The sequence below is a fragment of the Leptopilina boulardi genome, unplaced genomic scaffold (genome assembly GCF_019393585.1).
Source record: "Leptopilina boulardi isolate dan_hultmark-lab unplaced genomic scaffold, ZJU_Lbou_2.1 LbouV2_285, whole genome shotgun sequence".
Lineage (NCBI taxonomy): Eukaryota > Metazoa > Arthropoda > Insecta > Hymenoptera > Figitidae > Leptopilina > Leptopilina boulardi.
In genome coordinates, this window is record NW_026137846.1 from 1,656,188 (window position 1) to 1,680,218 (window position 24,031).

The 24,031-nt window shown below is 30.0% G+C and overlaps 1 protein-coding gene across 12 annotated transcripts in view; it reads left to right on the forward strand.

Moving 5' to 3' along the window:
• The window catches only part of LOC127282162 (liprin-alpha-1), a 648,576-nt gene that overhangs the window by 605,208 nt on the left and 19,337 nt on the right, over nt 1-24,031 (forward strand). For 11 of the 12 annotated variants that reach the window (XM_051306264.1, XM_051306268.1, XM_051306263.1 and 8 more), the window contains one exon: nt 14,560-14,724. The exons of the other annotated variant lie outside the window; for it this stretch is intronic. In XM_051306264.1, coding sequence (XP_051162221.1) covers nt 14,560-14,709 — 150 coding nt within the window. In that variant the 3' untranslated portion in view covers nt 14,710-14,724. Of the gene's footprint in view, nt 1-14,559; nt 14,725-24,031 lie in introns of those variants that run through there. 12 annotated transcript variants of the gene reach the window in all.

Sequence of the window (24,031 nt, forward strand, 5' to 3'; positions counted from 1 at the left end):
AATGTCGCGGACAAGGGTATGATGGAGCCAGTGTAATGAGTGGCAATTATAATGGGGTTTAAGCCGACATAAAATTAATTCAACCGAATGCTTTTTATGTTTATTGTATCAGTCATAACTTAAACCTCGTCATAAATGACGCAGTCAGCGAAATAGTAGAAATAAATATTTTTTTTGCTAATATACAGAGCATATATGTATTTTTTGGAAACAGTGTAAAGAGATGGGACTTGTTATCACAGTTTACCGAGGAATCAGAAATTACTTTCAAAAATTTAAATCCGACAAGGTGGGCTGGTAGAAAAACTTCTCTGTACACTGTAAAGCATCGATTTTCCAAATAATGAAACACACTATTAGTCAAATATAGTTTTATGGAAAGTGATTTTTCCGAAGTAATAACAGCACTGAGAATTTATTTCACTTTACTTGTAACAGTTACTTCATGCAAAAAGTCCTTTAGCAAATTAAATTTAATAAAAAATCACTTGCGTAACAGTATGAATCAAGATCGATTAACAAATCTCGCACTGCTTTTAATTGAACGCGAAAGTTCAAAAGACTTATCAATTGACGATGTCATTAATAAGTTTGCTCAAATTGAAGCAAGGCACATTAAGGTGTAATTATTTAGCAATAAGTATTAATAAAATGTATTATTGCTTAACAGTTATTTGAAAATTATGTTCTATATTTATTCAAACGCACCTATCCCACAACTGAAATAAAACAATAAATAAATGAAATAAAATTCTGACATTCACAAATTTTTTCTTTAATCTTCAAAAATTTTTAAATGAAGCCCCCTGAAGAGGGCCCCCGAAGGATTTTGCAGGGGGACCTCTTCGTACCTAGTTACAACTCTGGGAGTACCAGTATTATACTAGTTTCATACCAGTACAAAATAATTACACAGGCACACAAAAAAAAAAAGTTGTCTGTTTCTTGAACTAGACATATATTTCCTATAGTATTTTGGGCCGCTGAAACCGAATCTGAGCTCAGAATTGCTCCATCACCCTCAGTTTTTTTTTAAATCGACCAAAACCACCCTTAAACGGACAAATTCACACTTCGGAGATAAAAAATAAATCAACTTATTTTTTAAAAAACACCGAATTCAGGAGATAAAACAATAAAATAACTGATTGACAAATTTTATAACCAGAAATTTTTACTCCAGCAAGGCAGAAACAAAGCCAGAAATACTCCCTCACCCTCTAAATTTTTTTTAAATCGAAAAACCACCCTTAAATAGTAAAATTCAAATTTAAGAAGTAAAAAAATATTATATTACCGGCTTTTTTTAAATACAGAACCTTACATGTATGTAGTTTTGCTCTACTAACTCAAAAAATAAAGCCAGCATTGATCCATCACCCTCTGAATTTTTTTAAATGGAAAAAACTACCCCTAATCTGAAGAATCAAATTCAGGAGGTAAAACAATAAAATAACTGATTAAAAAGTTTATAACCAGGTATTTTTACTCCAGCAATGAGCATTTCTGGCTTTGTTTCTGCCTTGCTGGAGTAAAAATACCTAATTATAAAATTTTTTAATCAGTTATTTTATTGTTTTTCCTCCTGAATTTCATTCTTCAGATTTTAGGGGTAGTTTTTTCTATTTAAAAAAATTCAGAGGGTGATGGATCAATGCTGGCTTTATTTTTTGCGTTAGTAGAGCAAAACTACATACATGTAAGGTCCTGTATTTAAAAAAAGGCGGTAATATAATATTTTTTTACTTCTTAAATTTGAATTTTACTATTTAAGGGTGGTATTTCGATTTAAAAAAAATTTAGGGGGTGAGGGAGCATTTCTGGCTTTGTTTCTGCATTGCTGGAGTAAAAATTTCTGGTTATAAAATTTGTCAATCAGATATTTTATTGTTTTATCTCCTGAATTTGATTCTTTAGATTAGGGGTAGTTTTTTCAATTAAAAAAATTTAGGGGTGCTGGATCAATGCTGGCTTTGTTTTTGAGTTAGTGGAGCAAAGTTTCGTAGATGTAAAATTCGATTTTTTTAAAAACTAAGTTGATTTATTTTTTATCTGCGAAGTGTGAATTTGCCCGTTTAAGGGTGGTTTTGGTCGATTTAAAAAAAAACTGAGGGTGATGGAGCAATTCTGAGCTCAGATTCGGTTTCAGCGGTCCAAAATACTATAGGAAATATATGTCTAGTTCAAGAAACAGACAACTTTTTTTTTGTGTGCCTGTGTTATGTATGTACGTACCAGTTCGGTGCCTGTATAAATAGTCCATTAATACCACAGGACTACAATATCTTTTTTTTGAGATATCAGAGTGGTTTTCAATGTATTTTTGTGTCCTGAACATGATCCCGAGTTCCAAAATTGCGTATCATGTCAGGATTTTGAGTAAAGTGGGGGTAAATTCTCCAAAAACCGTGTTTTTGAGGGTTTTCAGTATTTTTTTTTCTCCTTAACCTGACATGATAGAGACTTCTATATAGGCTTAAATTAAAGCTTATACCTTACACTTTAATATAGACAAATCCATGCGCTCATAGTATCGCTTACTTTAATGTGAAATATCTATGCGCTTTTCGGATGGACATCTTGCAATTGAGATACAAACGAAGTGCGCATGCACAGAAGTTTTACTTAGTGACAACTAAGCAAGTATGATAGACATATCATACTTGCTGCATTGAATGCGCATGCGTCACAGGTCCCAGTCCCATTAGCAAGAAATCCAACCGAGAAGCGAATGGATTTCGAGCAAATTTTACATATGGAGTTGGAGAGCATTTCTTTCATGAGTTTTAAATGTTATAGTATACTGATGAGACTGAATTAGTATATATCTTTTCCTATTACCGCAACAAGTAAATTCAAGCAATGAATACACGTTTTCATGAATAAATCTCTTTTTTAAAAAACGATTTTTACAACACATAGTGTCTAGCGAAAAGAGCAGCAGTGCTTCATGTAAATTTAGCACAATATTTTTTTCCGTGTGCACAAGATAAAAAAAGTGTTGAAAAAAAATTAGGTTCAAGTCACCCAAAAAGATTATTGGGGTCATTATCTCCATTTTTTCAAATTGAAGATCAAGATGATCTAAACTTTAATTTAAGCTTATACAGAAGTCTCTAGCACGTTAGGTTGAGGAGAGAAAAATCACAGAAAAAACCTGAACTCAAAGTGATAGCGTATGCTACTCATTTTGATATGCAGCAAAAGTGAGTCAGGTTGGTGGCGCCACTGTCTATGTCGTTTAGCATTGACTCATTTTTGCTGCATATCAAAATGAGACTAAGTTTTTTCTGTGATACTGAAATCATTTACCTTAAAAGTACGGTTTTTGTGGTATTTACCCACATTTTTTTTTAAATTTCAAATTTTTTTTAAATCTTGCGTATATGGGTCGTAAAGTGTACGATCTAAGTTTTAATTTAAGCCTATATAGAAGTGTCTAGCACTTTGGGTTAAGGAGAAACAAAATAATGAAAACCCTCAAAAATACTTTTTTGGGAAACTTTAACCCCTCTTTACTCAAAATCCTGACGTGATACGCAATTTTGGAACCCGGAATCGTGTTCAGCACACAAAAATACATTGGAAACCATTCCGAAAACTAAAAAAAGTCTTATTTTATATGTACTTAATAATGTTAATTAATTAGAATATTATAAAACATTGGATATTCCATAAGATTAGTGAGAATACAAGTTACATTTTTATATAATATATGCATAGACACATATTATATAAATAAAAAAAATTATTGGATAAAAAAAATAAATAAAAATGAATTATTATTATTTTAGTCCTCCCAAAAATTTTCCTTTTAATAATAAATTAAAATACTATTGAAGAAGGAGAGAGGGGGAGGTATATAATTTTTTACTTTATACAGCATACTAATATTATACCAGTTCAATAACGGTACGTTATATTAAGTCACAAAAGACTTTCAGTATGCGTCGTACTCGTATAGTACTTGTATTCTACACTGAAAGAAATGTTTGGCTGGGTCAACGCGTAAAATGGTTGTGCTACCCAATTTTGTTGGTTACTGGGGCGCCGTCCAATTTCTTGGTTGTGACATCCATTTTTAATAGCTGACTTGGAGATGGCTGTAGCGGCCAGCTCAGTAGGCAAAAGACCTTTAAGCTTGAGGTGCCTCAAGAGACTATGTTAGTGTACATAACTACAATGATGGCTATAGTGCCTTCGAGTTGGCTGCAGCGGCTAGCTCAGTAGGCAAAAGATCTTTAAGCTTGGGTGCCTCAAGAGACTATGTTAGTGTACATAACTACAATAATGGTTATAGTACCTTCGAGTTGGCTGCACTGGCCATCTCAGTAGGCAGAAGACCTTTAAGCTTAGGTGCCTTAAGCAACTACATTAGAATATACAACGAGCATAATAGTTACAGTGTCTAATGAAATTGATCGTATACCAAAATAATTAGTTAATTCAACACTTTTTAATTGGAAATGTACCCTATCTATTTGGTAACGAGAATAATTTAATTTGGTAAAATTATATATTACTTTCTAAATTTTAATTAAAAATAATGTTTACTAATTTGAATTAGTGACTCACTGTTTGCTTTTAAATTAATAAAATTTTGTTAATTTTTAGTAAACGTTACTAATAATTAGTAAAATTTTACCAATTCTAAAGCAAAAGGTGAGTCACAAATTCTAATTTGTAAACATTTTTAATAATTCAGATTTAGAGTACAAAATTGGGTATCTGGGTGAAAAAAATTATTACAAACAATATTCAATTAATGTTTTATTTAATTATAATAATAAGGATATCAGTAATATTATTACAATTTTTTCATATTTATCGCATTATTTTATACACTAATTATTTACACTTATTTACACAGCATGCCTAAATGACACATACACTTTGTCTGACAATCTAACATTCATAACAGGACGGAACGACATTAAGTCCCCTATTAATAGTATATTAAGAGACAAGTGGCCAAGAGCAGCCATTTATTTACGAGACTGATGTTTGTAGCACGAGTCATAGGCGCGGGCGCCGCAGGCGCCCAAGCCGAAGACGAGTGCGTACAAACATCAGTCGAGTAATTAAATGGCGCGGCCACGTGTTGCTTACGATATTTTTTATCCCAAAGGCACAAAATTGAATTCTGGAAAATAAAATTGGTTAAGCTACCGTAGGTTAAAAAAGAAAAATGTTCTTCACTTACATACGAATTTGTCATAAAACCATTATCAAATGCTCAAAAGAGTTTGATCGCGCGGGGGGTTCGGGGGGTTTCCCCCCGACGGGGTCCAGGGGCAGAGCCCCGGTCGGGGGGTTCGGGGGAGCGAAGCCCCCTGACCACAAAACAACCAACTCAAAAGAATTAAAAATATTAATATCAACAAAACAACATAACCTTTTTTGGCATTTTATCGAAGTCCCCGAATCGAAAACATATATTTACTAAAAAGAATGAAATTAAATGGTAAAATTTTTGGGATTCTGTTAAAAAATATGAATTATTTATAGTTGAAAAATATTTATTTACTTATTTTATTGAACACATTTTTTATTACAAGGTTTAAATCTAGGAACACATTTTAATCTTTGAAATATTAAATAGTTTTTGGTAATTTTTAAACATATTCTTTTCTTTTTTTATAAATAATCAACGTATTAAATATAAATCTTATTTTTAACGTAGTAAAGATAATTTTTAATTGCGCGCTTTTATCAATTAAACGAGATCAACATAAATCTTAAATCGAAGTAGTAGTAGTTCAATTCATTTATAGAAGCTTATACACAGCTGAAAACATGGAATTGACTGTAATATTTAAAAGATTTTCTATTTCGGTTTTTTATTTTAAAAATAAATTAAGAAATCATAAAAAAAATATTGAAATTTCAAAAATTGTCATTTACACGTCAGTGAAATTTACTGAAAATTGATCGTGATATTGCAATTTTGGAAATTCAGGTTTTTTTCTTGGAGAGTATTATTTGGCAAAGTTTTCGAATCTTGATAATCGCTCTCGGGATTGTTCTTGCGGCGTTTAGGTGGTACAGGAGTTTCGGAATCCTTATTTTGTGACTCGTTGGTTCGTGCGTATCCCGATGTTGAAGGCATCAAATCTATTGCTTTACAGAAAATAGAGCCAATTTGCTTTTTCTTCAGCATAGATTCTTCTATATATCCTTCCGCGACTGCACTACTTTTCCACCCGCCGAGATTCTTTACAGTTAATAAATCACCTCCAGCGTCAGTTAGAATTGTGACGGAAGATCTCCTAAAACTATGGCCAGTGAATTCATTAGCGTTTGGTAACTTCAGGAACTCAGCCATTTTTTTTGGAACACCTTTTATTTTATTTTTTCCAACCACCTGTAAATTATATTAATATATAAATTGATATGAGTATTAACTAAATATATTTTAATAGTAATAATTATTTTTACCTGGATGGTACATTTTCCTTTTTGGAAGTTTAAAAAGAATCTGTCGCTTTGAGTATGTTTTGGCCGAAGGTCTATATACTTCTGAAGGTGAGAGCAATAGTTACCAGTGATAGTGAATGATCGCGGTTTCATTGTTTTTGTAACTGGAACTTTGACAAGATACAGATTTCCTTGCCGTTCAACATCTTGTACTTTTACATTAACAAGTTCACTACCCCGAAGAGCACCGAAAATTCCAAAGATGATAACAACCTGTAAATACGAGTTTGTTATTTTATGAAAGAGTTTATTTATTTATTTTATTAAATATTTTATTTATCTATTAATTTTATTTGTTTATTATTTATTTTATTTATTTTATTAAACATTTTATTTATTTATTATTTATTTTATTTATATATTTATTTTATTAAATATTTTATTTATTATTTATTTTATTTATCTATTTATTTTATTATTCATTCATTTTAAATAACATTTTTTATTTTTACCTTGTCGCATAAATGATGATCATCAGGGGCAGTTTTTAAAAAAGTTTCCACTTGCTCCGCCGAAAATACTTTAGCCTTCTTCGGTATGTATCCGTGCGATTTCTTTCTCATAAACGCTATTACTTCTACGAATTTCTCGATATTGACTTTTTCGTTCAATTGAATCATAGATTTTAATTGTGAATGAATAGACCACAAAGTTGTTGGTTTATATTTATCGGACAATGTTTTAAAATATGCGAGAAGTACCGTCTCATTCGTTTCCTTTATTCCGTTTGAAGATTTCCAATTTGTGAACGTGGTGTAGGTTGTTTCGTAGATCTTTTTCGATTTATCCGGCAGAATATCTGCTAATGCTTCATCAGCGAGTTCGCAAATTTCGAGGGGAATATCACTTGCACTCATTTTGTTAAAAGTTTGTTCTCGTAAAACACGCGCGCGATTTAATATTATTATTAGTTTAAAATTATTAAAAGGGTCCGCAACACTCTGCGTACAAACTCGAGAAGGCAGCCATTTTGTATTGTCGACATTCAGTATAAGCTAGGTTACAGGTGTCACGTGATTATTGACTTGCGCAGAATAGATATGTCTGTCTCTTTTCATCTTATTACAGAATGTACTAACCATTCTGCGTTTCTGGACTATGAGAAATTAAAATACTACGTAAGTCAAAAGTAATTTTGTTCCTATTAATATATACTCATTTTTGACCGGATTTTCTATTATTGACCTGCTTTTACGCCCTAGGGCAGATAAGAATTAATGTTTAACAGGTTATAGCAATGAGTCATTTTACGCCCTCTTAACAGACATGAAAAAGACTCGATTTTGTGCCTGAGGGATAAAAAATAGTTTTTGAGCGTCCATTTAATATTACTTCATAAGAATGCATAGTTTCGTCGAATCCTATTGTATAATACTCGTTATAAACAAAACACACGTTTCCGCTCTCGTTGCAAAATATTCTATCGATGTCACCGAAAACGGGAAGACTACACTCTTCATCAATCACGAATTACACTTCACAATTATATTTACGTATAAAAATGTTAATAATTATGAACATTAAAAACAAACAAATTTTCTGCAAACTGAATGACGTGGAACAATGTCACCAACTGTCCAATAGACACGCCCGTAGACAAATGACCGAGTGACGCCACAATAGCGTCATAGATACCTTAATAATTTCATACGCACGGACCCAGGCGCATCAATTTTAGCGCTTGCGCTGGGCATACGTCTTGGCATACTCGTTGGTTGTCCCAGCCAACATTTTGGACCTTTTTCTAGCTCGAGTTGCAAGATGGTTATCCTGGCCAACTCATTGGTTGTGACAATTAAATAATAGTTGCATTATCCATTTTACGTAGAACCAATTAAAATAGCCACTGCAACTATCTGCTGCAGTTAGTATAAACTTTTTATTAGTCGCTGCAACCAATAATCTTTTACCCAAGAAAAACTAGGTGTCCCAGCCAATCATTTTTTTCAGTGTACCAATATTGCATGCCGGTACGCAGTACTAGTACAGTATACCTGGTACTGTGCGGAGATAGATGGCTGGTAAAATACTAGTACAATACGAGTATGCCGTACTCGTATTGTACTTGCACCGTACTAGTACGCTGGTTATCTGGATATATATATTAGGGTGGTCCTTAGTTTTTGAAATTTGGAATTTCTTAGGTCGCCGACAGGAATTCACTTAAAAATGTCAAAAAATTACCTTTGGACAAAGACAGATCGATTAATGAATATTAACCCGTGCCACCAAAGATTTAAAGTTTAAAAGGTCCGTTAACCTGGCTTGTCCACATTGTCCGATCTGGATAAAACCTATTTGAAAATTAAGGGCTAATTTAATGCCCTAATGACGAATTTAATGCTCGGCATTTTCTTTAAAAAACTTGTGGACAAGCTAGCTTAACATTAAGCTGGCTTGACCACACAATGAAGGAGCACTCGTAGGAAGGTCTACTATAGGTCAAAATTTAGGGCTTTTTTAAGGCTTTTGAATGCTCTATTGCCGAATTTAATGCCGGCATTATTTCACGAATTATTTGCAAAAATTCATGTTTTACATTACAACAGTTTGTCCAAAAAACGAAGGAACACTCGTAGAAAGGTCTACTATAGGTCAAAATTTAGGGCTTCTTTAAGGCTCCTCAATGCTCTATTGCCGAATTTAATGCCGGCATTATTTCGCGAAATAATTAAAAATTTAATTTTTACTTGATATCAGTTTGTCCACACAATGAAGGAGCACTCATAGGAAGGTCTACTATAGGTCAAAATTTAGGGCTTTTTTAAAGCTCTTCAATGCTTTATTGACGAATTAATGGCAGCATAATTTTGCGAAATATTTGCAAAAATTAAATTTTTACATTAATATCAGTTTGTCCACACAATAAAGGAGCACTCGTAGGAAGGTCTACTATAGGTCAAAATTTAGAGCTTTTTTAAGGCCCCGCAATGCTCTATTGCCAAATTTAGTGCCGGCATAATTTCGCGAAATAATTGCAAAAATCCAAATTTAACGCTATATTAGTTTGTCCAAACATTGAAGGAATACTCTTAGGAAGGTCTTCTAGGTGTTAAAATTTAGGGCTTATTTAAAACTCTTAAATGCTTTTATGCCAAATTTAACACTACCTTTGCAAGTCTAAACGATTTTTTTTTAAAATAAGCACTTAAGAATTACTTGCTTATTTATTGCTCGTAAATAGCACTGTATTGGCTGTTTAAAAATGATCTACCAAACCTAAAAACTACCCCCGACTAGTTCAGAAATTTATTTTTGAATTTTTTTATAGAAAATAACGATTTTTTTATAAACAAATTATTTTTTTTAACTTTAGACCCGTTGTTCTACTTTTTTTATATTTACATACATGGAAATACTACTAAAATACTTTGCAAAATGTTTTACTGATAACCTGATTACCCTTTTTGAATGACTACTCGAAATTTTTTTTTGCAAAATATTCTTACTATTTTCAGGTATGTAAAAATAAAAAAAAGTAAAAATAATAGCTTTCACAGTTTAAAAAAATTAATTTTTTTATTAAAAATCGTTATTTTCGATATAAAAATGTAAAAGAAATTTTTGAACTACTGAGGCGAAGTTTTTGAAGTTGGTGGATCGTTTTTGAAAATGCAATTTAGTGCTATAATAACGAGCCTTAAATTTGCCCTATATTCCAAAGTACTTGTTTTTTGTAAAAACTGAGTTTGAAGTACTCAGGGGTAGTTTTTGAAATTGGTGGATCATTTTTGAACATCTAATTTAGTGCTATTTAAGAACCCTAAATTAGCCCTAAATTTCTAATTACTTGATTTTGAAAAAATTGATTTTGATTTTCTCAGGGGTGGTTTTTTGAAGTTGGTGGATCATTTTTGAATATCCAATTCGGTGCTCGTAAAGAGACATAAATTATCCCTATATTCCTAAGTACTTTTTCATGAAAAAATTGAGTTTGAAATACTCATGTGTAGTTTTTAAAATTAGTGGATAACTTTTGAACATTTATTTAGTTCTATTTAAGAGCCTTATATTAACCTTAATTTCTTAGTACTTGTTTTTTGAAAAAATTGAGTTAGAACTACTCAGGGGTAGTTTTAGAAATGTGTATGTATGTGTATTTGTTTGTTTTTTGAAAATATTAAGTTTGAATTATTTGAGGGTAGGTTTTGTGTTTGGTTTTCTATCAGTTACATGGTTGGGGTGCTTGGGAGTGCATTTTTAAAAAGTCAATTTAGTGCTATTGAAGAACACTAATTTAGCTCCTAAGTCCTATATGATTATTGTTTGGTTAAATCAAGTTTTAATAATTGGGGATGTTTTTTTGAACTTAGGGGTGGTTTTTGAAAAATTTAAATAGTCTTAGTTGAGAACCCTACTCTGTAAATCTGAATTAGTAGTTTTCTACTAATGAAAGAGTGCGTATTCGTTTACCAATTGAATTAGTAACAGTTTTTACTAATTTTTAGTAAAAAAAACTACTAATTCATGGAGTAAATCGGCTTACTAATTTGAAATAGTAAAAAATACGACTTAGTCCATAAATTAGTAGTTTTCTACTAGCAGTTAGTAGTTTTTTTTACTACAAATTAGTCATAACTGTTACTAATTCAATTAGTAAACGAATACGCACTCTTTCATTAGTAGAAAACTACTAATTCAGATCCAGCTTGACGTCAAGCTAGCAGTACGAAGGGTTACTTTAAATAGGTAAAGGGCCCTAAATTTTTGCATGTGGTACTAAATTAGCCCTAATTGAGCTCTAAATGTTAGCATATATAAAAACTTTTTTCGTGGAAGTGGACAAACTGATATCAAGTAAAAATTGAATTTTTGCAAATATTTCGCGAAATTATGCTGGCATTAAATTCGGCAATAAAGCATTGAAGAGCCTTAAAAAAGCCCTAAATTTTGACCTATAGTAGACCTTCCTATGAGTGCTCCTTCATTGTGTGGACAAACTGATATCAAGTAAAAATTGAATTTTTGCAAATATTTCGCGAAATTATGCTGGCATTAAATTCGGCAATAAAGCATTGAAGAGCCTTAAAAAAGCCCTAAATTTTTACCTATAGTAGACTTTTCTACGAGTGTTCCTTCATTGTGTGGATAAACTGATATCAAGTAAAAATTGATTTTTTGCAAATATTTGGCGAAATTATGCCGGCATTAAATTCGTCAATAGAGCATTGCGGAGCCTTAAAAAAGCCCTAAATTTTGACCTATAGTAGACCTTCCTACGAGTGCTCCTTCATTGTGTGGACAAGCCACCTTAATGTTAAGCTAGCTTGTCCACAAGTTTTTTAAAGAAAATGCCGAGCATTAAATTCGTCATTAGGGCATTAAATTAGCCTTAAGTTATATTAAAATATCCGCATCATGGTAATATTACCGTAATGGGCAGTGTCCAAGTTAGCCCCGTGAGGGGAAGCACTATACCCCCACTCTACCGGCCGGGACCGAACTAGTGCCTTGAGTGAACAAATCACCGCGGGGGGCCTGAGCAGAGTTCTCGGGCCTAATGACATTTTATATTTATGGCCCCTAATGAGTTTTTCGTGAAAATTATAAAATTTTTTAATATTAACAATTTTTAATTTTTTTTAACATATTCACATTCCTCATAATTTCACGATTACGAGCATGTGTTGTCCCAATTAAAAATGTGGATATACTTCCGAAGTAGGGGTAACTCCGATTTTAATAAAACTTGGTATACTAACGTATTTTGGTGCGCTGATTACGAAAATGATAGTGAAAATTGGCGCAAATTTGATTATCATGGTAAAAACCATAAAAAACACCATACAATCATGGTTTTTACGATTATCTCGTAACAACAAAAAATTTCGAAAAAAGTTTTAGACAAAAGTTGTAGATCTCAAAAAAACACACATTTTATGTTTTCTGCATTTTTTACCAAAAGTCATTATTTTTCGAGAAAAATGGTCCGAAAGTAATTTGCGGAAATTGTGGGGTGGAGTCTACAGCAGCGGTAAACGCAAAATAGTAAACACGGCCTTCGTACGCGTAAGGTACTGCTCGCTTTTTTGGATTTTTCTCGAAAAATAATGACTTTTGGTAAAAAATGCATAAAGCATAAAATGTGTGTTTTTTTGAGATCTACAACTTTTGTCTAAAACTTTTTTCGAAATTTTTTGTTTTTTACGAGATAATCGTAAAAAACCATGATTTTATGGTGTTTTTATGGTTTTTACCATGATAATCAAATTTACGCCATTTTTCAATATCATTTTCGTAATCAGCGCACCAAAATACGTTAGTATACCAAGTTTCATTAAGATGGGAGGTACCCCTACTTCGGAAGTACACCCAAAAATTGCATTATGATGTTTTTTACTTGAACCCTTAGTTTAATTTAATGTATGTTAATATTTAAAATGTTTATAATTTTTATTGAATTATGTCGCCTGAATCCCCCAGTATCGATCTAATCATGATCCCAAATCGCAAAAAAATGAGGGGTAAAAATGTTGATATTTAAAAAGATTTAATTTTTATTAAAAAAGTTATTCGGGATCATGATTAGATCGATACTGGGGGATTCAGGCGACATAATTCAATAAAAATTATAAACATTTTAAATATTAGCATTTTTAATTGGGACAACACATGCTCGTAATCGTGAAATTATGAGGAATGTGAATATGTTAAAAAAAATTAAAAATTTTTAATTTTCATGAAAAACTCATTAGGGGCCATGAATATAAAATGTCATTAGGCCCGAGAACGCTGCTCAGGCCCCCCGCGGTGCCTTGTTCACTCAAGGCACTAGTTCGGTCCCGGCCGGTAGAGTGGGGGTATAGTGCTTCCCCTCACGGGGCTAACTTGGACACTGCCCTCTGAATGTCTCAACAGTTCAGCCTTTCATTCACCCACTGAATGCCTATACAGTTCAGCTATTCGGGTCATGAATTTATTATACTTTAAAGAACAAACAAATTCAATAACATTGAAACACAAATTTATGAACAAATACAAATCAAAATTTCATTCTTTACAATTCTTCACCCAAGTACAAGGATCAAGGTACTTGTACTTCTCATGCCATTATCAAACGAATTAACTTATTAGCTGATCGGATAAAAGTACCCTTTGCAGTTCTTACTGTTACTGCGCGAATGCGGTCGTCTGTACCAGAATACACCTTCTCAATTACTCCCTTTGGCCATGAGTTTCTTGGTTCTTAAGTATTTGCTATTAATACTACGTCGCCTATTTCTAATGGATTGCTTTCTGTTGTTCACTTTTGCCGTGGCAATAATGTGGGTAAATATTCCTTCAACCATCTCTTCCAAAAGGCATCTAAAAAATTTTGAGCCTTTCTCCATTGAGACCAGTTGCATTTAACAAGCATATCAAATCGTTGGAAATTAGCAGAATACTAAATAATAAAATAAGAAATGTTATAATTTTTTGGTTAAAAACAATTTATTTAAATGACACTTAAAATTAGGCACAATATTATAGGTTCGCAACTAAAAATTTGAAAAACAACAATAAATAATAAAGAAAACAAAAAATTTGTAAAAAATTGTTTTTAAGTTAGTTTTTAAAAATAAAGTAATTTTATAGGTATATATATACAAAAATTCGTCAAAAATTGCTTAAAATTGCGAAATATCCCCTTTTTCGGGTTAAAATTGAAAAAACAAGTTAGAAAAAACAGTATGTAAGATTTTCTAAAAGCATATGTCAAACTATTTTGATTTATTTGGAAATAAGTGAAAATAGATTTTCCAAGGATGGTGTCGATGTCGCTTTTGGAAATTTGTTAAATTTATAATATAAGATTTATAGAATTTTCAATTTAAAATCTTCAGATATTTAATTAATAAATTATAAATGTGAACTTCAGCTGCAGTTCAATTTTTTAATTTAAAGTTTTTTAATTCCTGGAAATTAAATTATTTTCCATAAATAAATATATCTTATTATATTATATTAACCGTTGAAATTTCGTAAAATTTTATAATATATTATAAATAGTATACTATTATAATATAATAATATTATATAATAATATAATATACATAATATAATATGCATAATAAAATATAATTATTAATTATTTATTTTCAGAATTCATTCATACTTGTGCATCTTTTTTTGAATTACTTATCTTCCATAATTTACAGTACTGAAAATTGCCTCTTAATAGTAGCGCCACCGTGCTCGTTGGCAGATATTGGAAATAAAACTAGCGTGCATGTCCAAGGAACGTGCACATAGGAATCGTGTACGTTGGCGGCTCTACTGTATTTGACTAAAATTATTTATATTTAATTAAATAAGAAATAATAAATTTTAATAATATTAAACAAATTACTTTTAATTAATAAACTCAAAACTTATAAAAGACAAATAATATTTAAAATTTATCTATAATAATTTATTTTAAAAATAAATATTTATTATTTTATTATAATATAATCACTTTATTTGCTATATAACTTTGAAAAATTTTAAAAACGCAATAGTTTTTAATTAAAATTGTCCATTACACGTATTATTTGTATATATTCACAATTTCATTGAATAGTATCCGCGTATATACTATTTGCTAGATTGCAAAACAAGTACATATTTAGGCAGATTATTTATGAAATCAAATATAAAAAAGTAAGAAATTTATTTTTTATTATTTAAAATACATTTTTAATACATAGGTGTTAATTCTATTCAAACTTTATTTTTATGGTAATTTTTAAGTTAAAAATTGACGATTTCTTATGAAAATATTTTTTTAACTACAGTAACTAAATTACATATTTTATTAAAAAAAATTATGTGCATTACTATAAAAATGGTTTAAAGTAATTTTTCATAATTTTTTAAAAGAAATTACTGCATTTATCTGCATGAAATGTATAGAGGTACCCGCGTGTCTTCTCCGCCTTTTAAGGGTGAAGAAACTTTGTTTATTATTTCCGAATAAATAAATAAAAAAGGTACATTATAAATAATATTAAAACACTTTGCATGTATAAATTTGAGATGTCAAAAAATCGATACGATTTTAAAAATTATAAAAAAATCAATTTGAAAATGCAAAAGGTACCCGGGTACCTCATCAGTCCCATAAAGGTTAATATATAATATATAAAGTGATAAAAATGATGGTAAACTATTTTTAATAAATTCCAAAGTTATAGACTTTTTAAAGCTTTCATTTCTTTATTTTTGTTATTCATTAACCGTTTATATACATGCCAATTAAAATAAATATTTGACAAAAAAAAACCATGACTATCTTCTTTTTAATTGAAGTTAAACGTTCCTTTGTTTTCTAAATTCCAAAAAATATTTCTACACAGTACTCAGAGCTGTAAGAAAAGCAGTCACGACTTCGTCCACAGAATTTATTGCTATATTTGTAGCTCTTAATAATCTGTTGTCTACTAATATGAAACGAAACTCTGATTACTGTCAAAAAAAGTAGTGATTATTTTCTGCAGAGCATTGAGTGCTGTGCGGAGAACAGCTTTCAGATTTTCTCTGTGTATATGTTACGTATATACCAAGCCCGGAATTGTACAGATCGCGGAGTGTACAGGGTTTTTTGTACAGACGGCGATTGGTACAAGGCCTTTTGTACAGAGCTAAAATTCCCTGGCTTTGTACAGAAATTTTTATACTGAGCGAGCTTGGTACAACGTGTTTTGTACAATGTCGTCGAAATGATTTTTCGTGTACAGATATTCGATCGGAATATTGTTTATTATTTACTCTTAATCGACTTTCTTTACTTTTTAAATATTATAAATGTTAAAAAATTAAATTGAACGAGAAAAAAGAGAAATAATTACCATATTTAAGCCACAAATTTATTAAATAATAAAAATAAAAAACAATTAATAATCGGCCCTTGAATTCATTTCAGAGTGAAAATCAACTATTGTATCAACTACATCTTTTAACTACATTTTGACAGTTAAAAAAAATTAGAAAATTTTTTGAATGCAATATTACATATCTTCCGCATAAACGCACATTAACAACGAATTACTCGATTGCCAGCATTGTTTTTGAACTTTAAAATTATTTGTTAAAATTATAATTATTACAATACACTATTTATTTTTACAACTCATTGAATTATGGCATCTCGAATTGCATAAAACATTTTTTCTCTTACAAGCACATTTCATAGTATAACATTTTGTAAGACAAGAACATTTGACAAAACCTTGTCCTCCACTTAATGATGTCTTATTATTTGCTGATCTTACAGAGATTGTACGATGTGGTACGTCTTCAATTTTCAAAAAATTATTGCTTGTTTGGGGCTAACTGGTTTGTATTAAACAATTGAGCAAGAACTCCATCCTTTGTTCCAACTTTATAGTAATTGTCATCAGTCACTTCCATGATAACACCTATGACAGGAATAGATATTATTATTATTAGAATAGATATTATCAATATTATTACTTTTATTATTATTATTATTATTATTATTATTTTGAATTTAAATAAATATCTCTGTTTACTTCATAATTTTTTTTTCAGTTAACAAAAAATACATAACTTACCAATGAGATTTCGAAGATCAGTTTTACTTCTATCAACATCAGGTATCGGAATAGTGACGTTGTGCCCTGTCTCCAAAGTTAAAAACTGAGCATCACTTGCCATCTTCATCCGCTTCGCTTGTTGTTGAAGACCGTCAACAGCCAATTGTCGATTTTTATTTATATTTTCATGTAGTCTACTTAGATCGTTAACGTTTGCTTCGCTTTCAGTATTACACTCCAAAATTTCTTCACCATTCTCTTCATTTTCAAAAAGAGAATTTGTCGCATTTTCTAAATCCTCCTCAGAAGGCAAAAGCGCAAACCTTCGCTCCACTTACATGTGTTGTTATCGATCATCCAAGCACGGATCATGTCTTCAATATCTCGATTGCATCTTTCTACACTACCTTGGCTTTGCGAATGGCGAGGTTTGCCATGTACCAGGTTTAAATCAGGCCACATTATTTGAAGTTCGTTAATTATGGAATTCACAAATTCTCGTCCATTATCCGATTGCAATATCGCTGGAGCGCCGAAGATGCAGAATACGTCGATCAAATTATAACAAACTTCTACAGCTGTTTTTGTTTTAAGAGGCTTCAATATTATATTGTATATTTCGTCAAATGATCCTGATAATTGAAAATAAATTTATATTCTCCGTCTTTGCTAGATTGCAAATCCATAAGGTCAACTTGGTCTCGAGCGTAAGCTTCTTTTGTTAAAATCGGTTTGACAACAACACCTTTTTTTGGATGTGCTCTCTTTTTAATACACGTCTCACACCCACTTAAAAACAATAAAATCACTTGGCGAGTAATATTAGCATATTTGTCCTTTAAATTATTATGCATTTTGTGTACACCACCATGGCCAGTAAAACTATGTGCAAGATTTCAGTAATTCGAAAATTTCATCATTATGCACAAAATATTTTACACTTTCATTAGCATTATTATTTAACGGAACTACTAATTTTTTTTCATCTCTAATTGTTAAAACGTCATACTTTTTTAAACGCCGATAATCACTGGAATTTTTTTTATCTTTATTTTTTGACTCCAACACTTTTTCAATTAATTCATTATAAGCTTTTACGTTACTTATTGAAACAGAGTTTTCCGCAATCTCTAGTGCACTTAGTTTACTTTCAAAATCTTTTTTCATTTCGGTATAATCCATGATAAGTTTCAATTGGCAATAATGTACCTTCGAGTAAATAATTTAGTATAATAGAAACCTTACTCGAAGGTACATTATTGCCAATTGAAACTTATCATGGATTATACCGAAATGAAAAAAGATTTTGAAAGTAAACTAAGTGCACTAGAGATTGCGGAAAACTCTGTTTCAATAAGTAACGTAAAAGCTTATAATGAATTAATTGAAAAAGTGTTGGAGTCAAAAAATAAAGATAAAAAAAATTCCAGTGATTATCGGCGTTTAAAAAAGTATGACGTTTTAACAATTAGAGATGAAAAAAAATTAGTAGTTCCGTTAAATAATAATGCTAATGCTAGTTTTGAATTCATAAATAAAGTTTATCGTCATTCACTTGATAGAATCATCGATTAAGAGTAAATAATAAACAATATTTCGATCGACTCTGTACACGAAAAATCATTTCGACGACATTGTACAAAACACGTTGTACCGAGCTCGCTCAGTACAAAAATTTCTGTACAAAGCCCGGGAATTTCAGCTCTGTACAAAAGGCCTTGTACCAATCGCGGTCTGTACAAAAAACCCTGTACACTCTGCGATCTGTACAATTCCGGGCTAGGTACAGTGCCGCTCAGCAGATTTTGCCCACCTTTGAGAATTTTACGCTTGGCGAAAAGTTTTATATTTCGGTTGCTAATAAAGATATAATAATGAGTGAGGACTTTTTTGAAAGCTTATATCTTCTACTTTTATGATATCTAAAACAGACATTAAAAAAAGAATTTTTTTATTGTTTAATTGCTCAAAATAAAAATCCAAAATTTCCGGTTTTTTTTGTAATTTTAAAATCGCTGCAGTTTTTAAACCAGTCATCACATTTTAATCGTTGATAAGCAATTTGAAAGCTAATTTTATCACCTTTAAAATGATTCCTTTGTAAACTTTAATACGATAATTTGTAACAAAGATATGGACAATTGTTTAAAAAAACTGCACTTTTTTTCAACTAGTCATAACTCAAGAACGATTGATTTTTGAAAAAAAATTGTTGAGAAGAAAAATGTGCCTTTTTATGTATAGAATTAGAAAAAAAATATTTAGACATAAAAAAATTTTTTTTTTTTTTTTACATATTTTGATTTTTTTGAAAATCAGCACTTTTTCTAGTTAGTAATAAGTCGAAAACGATTAGCTTTAGAAAAAAATTTCAAGATAAAAAATGCCTATTTTTATGTATAGAATGAGAAAAAAAATATTTCGAATTAAAAAAAAAAAAATTTTTTTTACACATATTTTGAGTTTTTTTGAAAAACAAAATTTTTTAAATTACTAATAAGTCGAGAACGGTTAGCTTTTGAAAAAAATTATTAATATAAAAAATGTGTATTTTTATGTTTAGAATTGAGAAAAAAATATTACGAATTTTTTTCTAAAGCTAACCGTTCTCGACTTATTACTAATTACAAAAAGTGCTGATTTTCAAAAAAATCAAAATATGTCAAAAAAAAAAAATTTTTTTTTATGTCTAAATATTTTTTTTCTAATTCTATACATAAAAAGGCACATTTTTCTTCCCAACAATTTTTTTCAAAAATCAATCGTTCTTGAGTTATGACTAGTTGAAAAAAAGTGCAGTTTTTTTAAACAATTGTCCATATCTTTGTTACAAATTATCGTATTAAAGTTTACAAGGAATCATTTTAAAGGTGATAAAATTAGCTTTCAAATTGCTTATCAACGATTAAAATGTGATAACTGGTTTAAAAACTGCAGCGATTTTAAAATTACAAAAAAAACCGGAAATTTTGGATTTTTATTTTGAGCAATTAAACAATAAAAAAATTCTTTTTTTAATGTCTGTTTTAGATATCATAAAAGTAGAAGATATAAGCTTTCAAAAAAGTCCTCACTCATTATTATATCTTTATTAGCAACCGAAATATAAAACTTTTCGCCAAGCGTAAAATTCTCAAAGGTGGGCAAAATCTGCTGAGCGGCACTGTACGTAAAATATACACTGAAACAAGTTGTAAATTCAGATGTTCATTACATGAACATTTTGCTTCCTCTTTACGATCAGCAAACAAATTTTCTTCCTCGTGGAGAAAGCATTAACATTGAAATAAACATACAAAAATAATATAATAATATAAACATTAGAGTACCTATACATTTGAGTAAAATTTAAAGAATTAATGGAAGATAAAAAATCAAAAATTCATATTTTAACCGAAATTTCTAAATATCAATGAATAATAATATATAATTTATAATTATTTACAATTATATCGATTCGTTTTAATGCAAGGAACACAATTATTTTATATTTAAACTTAAATTTAAATAAATATAAAATTTTTTAGCTAAAATGTGTGTTGAAACCTGTTAAAGTTATCTTCTAAACAAAAAAGGGATCCACACATACATACATCCGGACAATTGATCAGGATCTCATATAACATGTTTCTATATAGAGAAAAATTTGTTTCCGACACTTTGAAAATTTTTACAAACGAAAGGACTACAAAGCTTCCTCATCAATTGTCCGGATGTATGTGAGTGTGTGTGGATCCCTTTTTTGTTTAGAAGATAACTTTAACAGGTTTTAATAGATTTAGATAAAATTTGGTAGGCTCATTTATCATATTAATATCTCAAATCTGTCTAAAAGATTTTAAAAAATACTCAAAAAAAATGTTATCGTCTTTTTTCCAAAAATTTTTAAATAGAAAAATTTAAGGTTATATATTATAAAATCGTATTCCTTACGTCAAGATAAATCGATTGTTATATATAAAGTATACATTTGATGTAAATTTAAAGAATAAATGAAAGTTAAAAAATCAAAAATTCACATTTTGGCTGTAATGTGATTATTTAAATTTAAGTTTATAGATGAAATAATTGTATTCCTTACATGAAAACGAATCGATTGGTATATATAAAATTTACATTTGAGGAAAATTTAATAAATTAATGAAAGTTAAAAAATAGAAAATACACATTTTAGCTGAAAAATTTTATATTTATTTAAATTCAAGTTTAAATATAAAATAATTGTGTTTCTTGCATTAAAACGAATCGATATAATTGTAAATATTTATAAATTATATATTATTTTCCATTAATATTTAGAAATTTCGGTTAAAATATGAATTTTTGATTTTTTAACTTCCATTAATTCTTTAAATTTAACTCAAATGTTTATATTATTATATTATTATTGTATGTTTATTTCAATGTTAATGCTTTCTCCACGAGGAAGCAAATTTTTTGCTGATCGTAAAGAGGAAGCAAAATGTTCATGTAATGAACATCTGAATTTACAACTTATTTAAATCTATATGTACAAACTTGATAAGGTGACCTTTTCTTGAAAGGATTATAAATCCAGTACCTAATAAATAAATAATTCATATCTAATTTTGAATTAATTTTATAATTTTTATATAATTAACAACAAAACTTTTTATTTAACCATAATTTTACATACGTCATATTAAATTACATTTACGATTTTTGCTAGTAACCGTTAAATATAAATCACTTGAATTATTTTTTTAAAATTTTAAATAGTTTGTACTGTACGTTCTGTACTAAAATTTAAATAAAAATTATATTGACCTCTAGATTCAGTGGGTACTGTTTTGCACGCGATTTTAAATAAGAATTAACCTGCACTGAAATTTCTGTAAGAATTATACTGCACAAAAAATTCAATAAGTACGATCTTGCTTTGTTATTTCAATAAGCATTATTTGAATAGGAGGCGTCGAACTGTCAACTTCTAAAATGTTATATACTGTTATTTTATTTGGTCTCAATCTTTTAAAAATTAATTATTTTTGAGTAAATTAATGTAAAAGCTCTCAAAATTTTTGTTTTCAAAAGTTTGCCAATTTATATGACATCTGTCAATTTTCAAAATTACAAAATTATACTTCATTTATACTTAATATTTCGAAAAACAACCATATTTGAATAAATAATAAGTGTAAATACCCTTATAAACTCTCGTTGATAAAAGTTTGATAGCTACACTGAGAGAAGTTTAACGCAACATCTGCATTTTTTGAGGGACAGATATTGTACCTCAATCATGTGCCGACGCAATACTAAAATTGAACACCAGCAGCGCCAATTGAGTACTGATTCTGATCTAACTTGTGGAACAAACGATTTAGTACAGTATCTGTCCACCAAAAAGCGCAGCTGCGATACAATTTAGAACCGATGTTGCTCGAAAGGTTAGGTACAGTATCTGAACGTGTGTTTAGTACGAAATCTGTGTTTAACTTTTCTCAGTGTAGATGCTGTCAAAAATTATTTTTGACGTCGGATTCGTGTTCAGCACATTTTAAACTGCATAAGTAGGGAAGAGTGGGGAGTTGTGAGGCACAACTCCTCACTAACGCTGGAGCACAACTCCCCATTTTCCCCATTTTCAAAATTGTCATACAATAATTAATCCTTTCGTTGGTATTGACGCGTTGACGCGTCAAATTTTTTCGTGCTCTACGTGGCATTCTTTTCATATACCCTTTCGTGCACAGCGAAAGCCACCGTACGGATTTGCTTCAAACTTCCCATTCGAGGTAATTTGAGGTAGTTGTTTACGAATCCGATGTTAGTTTTTCAAAATACAAAATTCGAAAGTTATTAATGACAGCTAATTTTTATGCATTAAACATTGTGATCACTTTGAAAATATTAGTGAACATGACATAAACATAAGGAGACAAAAAAAACTTTTAGAACAAAATTTTAACTCACTATCTGTAAAGACACAAAAAATGCTTCCAAAGATGACGGGTACCACTTCAAAAGTTACTTCTTAACTAGAAAAGAATATGCCAATAGTTGTTTGTCATATTAATTGACATAATAAAAAAATTGAAGTGGAGCACGACTCCCCACTCTCCCCTATACACATTGTCAAGGAAAAAAATTTATAAATAAAAATATTAACATGCAAATTGTAAAAAAGTACACTAAATCTGTTTCAAACGCCATTTAAAATATAAACCCTCGGTGGCAAGGTTTAATATTTATTAATCGAGCTTTTCTTGTGGACAGGGCATTTTTTGACATTTTAAAGTGAATTCCGGCCGGCAACCTAAGAAATTACAAATTTCAATAAATAAGGGGTACCCTAATATTATATATGGGGTAAAATTCCTGTAGCGTAGGAAAGAGTGGGGTAATGGGAGCTTTTTAACAGGGTTGCACAGTTACGCGTAACTCAGAGTTTTTTACGTAAATTACATGTGTTTTTTACATTTGTAAAATACGTATAATACCCCCCACCATAAAAAATGTATTGTGATTGAAAAACTTAAGGTAATTTACATATGTAATATACGTAAAAAACTCTATGTTATTTACCTGAGGTATATTACATACGCAACCCTGCTTTTTAATTTCAAGTACATAGAGACTTTGAATTTCGCGGAAATAACTCGGAAAACTTGTACAGTCTTTCTGTAAATCATACCAAGACAAATGGTCACATTTCTGAAAGATTTGTAGAAACTACTAGGAAATAACAAGTTTTCGAGTGTTTCTTCTTAAATGGAAAATATTTCTGGAGATCAAATTAAATAGTTAAAAATGTATTATTTAATTATGTTTTGTGATTTTATTAGAGATAAATATATGTAGATTTGGACACATGAATAAAAATAGGAGTAATAATTAAATTTGTTTATGTTTTTCTTCTTTTTTTCAAATTGTGGCCTGTGAAAATTTTTTGGGGTAATGGGAGAATTGAGTCAGCTAACAAAGTTTCGTTACCTCGATTTGGCTTTTCTTATTTCTTTGAAAATTGAACAAGATTTATTTATAAAATTTGATATTGTTGCATATTTAATTAC